This window comes from Paramacrobiotus metropolitanus, unplaced genomic scaffold (assembly GCF_019649055.1).
Source record: "Paramacrobiotus metropolitanus isolate TYO unplaced genomic scaffold, Prichtersi_v1.0 Parri_scaffold0000103, whole genome shotgun sequence".
In the NCBI taxonomy this organism is placed as follows: domain Eukaryota; kingdom Metazoa; phylum Tardigrada; class Eutardigrada; order Parachela; family Macrobiotidae; genus Paramacrobiotus; species Paramacrobiotus metropolitanus.
In genome coordinates, this window is record NW_026570323.1 from 219,422 (window position 1) to 224,369 (window position 4,948).

Sequence of the window (4,948 nt, forward strand, 5' to 3'; positions counted from 1 at the left end):
ATGTGACCCATCGAAGAAATGTACTTCTTGATAGTGACCTACAACCTGCCTCATCGGCGAGTAATGAACCGCCGCAGCGAGAACTTGAGGAGCGACGCGAACAAGAAGTTCAGCGTGAAGCGAGTGACCGGCGCGTAAATGAGCAACGGAAAATTTCCAGATTCAATAACCGACAACCCGATTCCATTGATATGGAATATAATATGAATGATATCGACGAACAGACAGTGGAAATTTGTCGATACTTTGGCATCGAAAACGATTCGGTTGAAGCTAACAAGATTGGCACCATACTGAATCAGCTACGTCAATTCTTACTGGATTCCGGCTACGCTAGGGAGATTAAGAGGGGAGTAGAAGAAGGAACTTTCCGCCGGTTGTACATTCCTCGTGACTCCGCACGAGATTGTTATCTCCCCATCCGACGAAACGGATTACACAGTTTGCTGGATTTGAGTCTATTGGATGTGCCATTGGACACGACTGACCCAGTCGGCATGACACAATTCTGGTACACAGACTATGACGAACGACAGGAATATGTGGCTCAGTTCGTTTTACGACACGTGAACCCGGCCTTCAAGTTGCTCGCAGCTAGAGCATCAATCGGACTACAAGTGGACCCGAAAGACTATGCCGCAAAAAGGATGGGGCAAAAAGTCTTTGCTGCGAGACTGGCACATTATAAAACACAGAATCAATTGGTGTCCAACACAATGAAGGACGATATTCCACCATTTTTCCGACCTCACGTCGTTAAGTTGGGAGAACCTATGGAACATGTTGGGATAGCCCACACGGCTCGCAAAGCGTTAAAGAAGTGCAGGACACGAATGGAAAAGGGCAATCTTGTAGCGCGTCATGCCTCCCAAGTGGAAGAGAGGATTAATCGCATCAAAGATACCATGGGGAGCGATTATGTGGAACCAGTAGACGGGGTCGATGTCTACGTTAACGAATTTCTGGTCAACAAAGGCGACCGACGCCCAGAACGCGCTCCTAACCAGATAGGAAGACGCGGCCTGCGAAACCAGCAGCTTCGCGAAAATCTTGCCGATGTACAGCGCCGATTGGCGGACGACCCTAATAACCGGAGACTACGGTTAGAAGAAAACGACGCACGCCATCGAGTCGAGGCGGTAAAACGCAGTCGCCAAGGGAAAGGTCGTGGCCAACGTGCAGTTGACCCAGCAAAGGTCATGGCGGTTGATTCAACGGAACCAGTCGACCGAACATCTGATCGTAATCAACCGGAAAGCACTAAGAAACGCCCGCCGAGAGACGGCGAGGAAGACGATTCAAATGAAATGGAATAGTGTTGGTCGTTAGGATCACACTATTAAAAGGACGTCTACGGCATTTGTCGGTACGTCACAAAAATGAAAAATGGTGTTGTATATGAGGGCGATATGACTTGTCTACATAAACTGTATTTGTGTATTTGTTGTTTTCAGCGTTTATAGCACAGAACCGCAAAGGATAAAGAAATCATGTGGAGCATCGATTGGGGTTAAAATTGATTCGGTCTATAATGCCGGCCCCAAGGGAGTAGTTACGGCAGTTAGCCGGCTCTCCTCCTTAAGCGACTCAGTGTTACAAATCGGCAAGAGAAACTACGGTAACCAAGCCGGATCTCTTGAAGACGAAAGGGGGCCACAAGCGGCGAAAAAGAGAAAGACAACAGGTGGAAATATTAATGGGGTTGAAATTGATTCGGTCTATTAGCCGGCCCCATCGGAGATGCTACGGTAATTATGCCGGCAATCTCTTTAATCGGTTCAGTGTCAAAATTCAACGAGAGAAATAACGGTAATCAAGCCGGATCTCTCGTACGGAAGCTGGGCCACAAGCGGCGAACAAGAGTAAAAGATCTAATGTGGAAGCGTCATGGGGTAAATTTAATGCGGTAGTTAGCCGGCCCCATCAGAGATGTTACGGTAAACTCTGCCGGCACTCTGGCCGCTCGAGGCATATTGAAGTGGGATGTGCGACGGAAAGGTCAAAGTGAAAGCTTTACCAGGGAGGCAAGCGAAGACATGCTTGAAAGTCGTTATAAATCGGCTGAGTTCCTCCATGACCTTTAATGGAAGTTTGAAATGAACTCGGATGACCTTTGGAATCATTAATGTCCAACAGAGTCACCGCACCGGAGTTTAAGTCGCATGACCTTTGGGACCATTAACCCAAAATGAGTCGCACATCTCAACGGATCATCTCGACAAAGGATGACCTTTACCAGGGAGGAAGCGAACTACGCTTGTCTACATGACGTCCCTCCATGACCTTCACTGGATCTCATTTTGAAGTCGTACAATTGATACGCACTATATTCCAAAGATGAAGCAGTATTCCTAAGTCGTACTTGATACGCACCTGATTCTCAAGCGGATTGTGATTACAAGTCGCATTACGGATGCGCGAAGTTGCTCAACAGAGCGGAATGGATTAACGTGCGGAAAACGGTGGACAGGACCTGTGACCTTTACGAGTCAGAAATGGAGGATCCTAGTCTACTTTTGATTAATACTTTTGTTGATCTTATAACTGTTGATCTGTTTTATATTAGAATTGATATTGAATGGTATTTTGATATAGATCTCTTTATTCACATTGTGCATTTGGAATTGATGTGATAAAACGGAATAAGAGAATTTGATGTTTTTGAGCACACACAGACACTGGCGACCGTCGTTTTCGTGGATTCGGGAGCGTGTCCAGCCTCACAGGAGCTCGGCATCCCCCCAGAGGCATGTGAGCGGGGGTTCACTTGCGTTCACGTCCGCAACGCTACGCCACCGGATTACGTGTCTGTGTTGTGTCTCGCCTTTGATTGGCTTGCGTTATGTTAGTGGGCGCGGCTTAGCACGTGCTGCACAGCGTTGCACGCTGTTGAACGGGCTCCACGCTTTACGATCGAGCTGCGCCGATCAGAATTGATTTTCTGTTCTCCAGACTTTTCAATATTAAAAGTCAGCGATTTACGGTGCGACGTTTGTGTTTCCGCATAGCTCGCGATCCATATCGTATCGCTCGCTTCCGCAGGATAGATTCCGTTTCTATCTCTGCATCTGGATCACAGTTGGATCTAGCATTAGAGGTATATAACTGCGGTCTGCGGTGCAAGTGGAATTCGCTAGCAGGGTTCAGTTTTGGAAATTTTTTGCTTTGCACCACGATAAACTTTTATAATATTGTACAAAAATGGCGAAGTTATTGTTTGTGTACTTCCTCGTAGCGACAGCCGGTAAGTGCGAATGCGGGATGCCCGAGCACTGCTCTCGCAATGGTAGACGCTGGCTGTTGATAGTGATATCGCGATAATTACGCTGTAGTGGCGGAATGATTTTCGATCCCAATCAAATGACCTTAGTAGCCGATCATGACTAACAGTGTGTGCTCGATTTTGCAGTGGTGTGCATCAACGCCACCAAGGGCTCCGGATCGGGCAACAAGGGTGGTCGACCCGGCAGCAGCAGCGGAGATAAACCCAAAACCCTGACCAAGCTGTGCGCCGATGAAGTTGCCAAGCAGATGGTCCACGAATTTGCCGAGAAGTACCAGGCAGCTGTCAAGGGCATCCTCTATCCCGAAGACAAGGCCCACGCCAGAGACAGGGTCGATGCGGAAGTCAAGAAGATTCTGGATGAACACTATCACATTCCCCCCGGAGCGATCCCAGATCTGGTTAAGAGTATCCGGGAACAGGCTGAAAAGCAGAAGAACCCCAAGAAACACAAACATGTTACGGATCCCATCATCGCCAAAGTCTTGGGCATGCTTCCACGATGCATCACTAGCTAGACATGAGTCCAACTGTTTGCTCTACGTTTGCTTTACTTTAGAGTTGTGTTTACACTTGCGGATTTTCAAAGTTTTTTGGCCTTGTGTATACTGTACTCTGTATATACCTGACAAGACTTGGACTGGTCGGTAATAAATTCAATGACTGATACGGTTGCTGGCACGGAAATTACGATAAATCATGTAGTACATAAATGAATCCTTTATGCAGCAAAAGCTAAGACTTGCGGTGGACTTTAAATAAAATGATACGAGTTACGTAAATTGATTATGAATCTATAAAAAAGCGAATGAATAAATGTTCTCGCGCTAGTACAGTCTGTCTAGATACAGTACTCGTACATGACTACATGTACATCGACATTATTTAATTAATGCAGTAAAATCTGTGTACATTTAACACTTCCGGTTCTTAAAAAAGTGTTCAGTGTAGGTAATTGTTCAATATTTGCAGCAGACGCCCCTGAGGGTACCCCTCAAAAATGTAAAACAAATTAAAAGCAACATTCTACGAACGAGTCTGGTTGTACGGACTTTACAACCAAAAGCATTATCATATCTACGGGCATGTTGACTGGCGGTCTGCTTTTTGATGTTTTCTTATGTTTCCTTAGCAAAGTAGCAAATTAGCTAACTTGCCGCTCTCACTGCGTCAAAATAGCTTATAGTTAATGATGCGGCAAAATTTGCAGCAATTAAATTAATTGGATTTGCGTGTGCAGAGTGGATTTCTGGAGGCATCGGCATTAATGGAGATTCGCCAGCACAAATACCGCTTCTCCAGTGTGCCCCGACGGGTCCCGGTCATCCGTGCTGGAGATGTGGTGTTTTTTCATAAGGAAGAAGTTTTCGTGAGACGAACCGTAAAGCGACAGAAGATCTGGCAACCTGCTGTGGTGATTGGTGCGCGCGGATCTGCCGGTCATGTACATCATGTGCAGTAAAAACAGAGACAAGGTGCGCGCTATAAAGCAGGAGAAAGTCGTTCGCGCATCGGCAATATTGACTGCCTGTCAGCACGTTCATTATTCCGTTAATGGCAATCTGGAAAACTATAAGGATGGACGGTATGTCGGAGCAAAAAGTGACGATCACTCCATCATTGTGGGCCGCACAGAGCAAAAGGTCAAGTTCAGTCAGCTTTTTT

At 46.4% G+C, this 4,948-nt stretch overlaps 1 protein-coding gene across 1 annotated transcript; it reads left to right on the plus strand.

Annotated features, from left to right (window-relative positions):
* Positions 1-3,028: 3,028 nt before the first annotated feature.
* LOC129597354 (uncharacterized) lies at positions 3,029-3,923 on the plus strand. Its single transcript, XM_055494841.1, has 2 exons — positions 3,029-3,244; positions 3,410-3,923. Exons 1-2 carry the CDS (start codon positions 3,202-3,204, stop codon positions 3,799-3,801), a joined length of 435 nt encoding a protein of 144 aa, XP_055350816.1. The 5' UTR covers positions 3,029-3,201; the 3' UTR covers positions 3,802-3,923.
* The last annotated feature ends 1,025 nt before the right edge of the window (positions 3,924-4,948 follow it).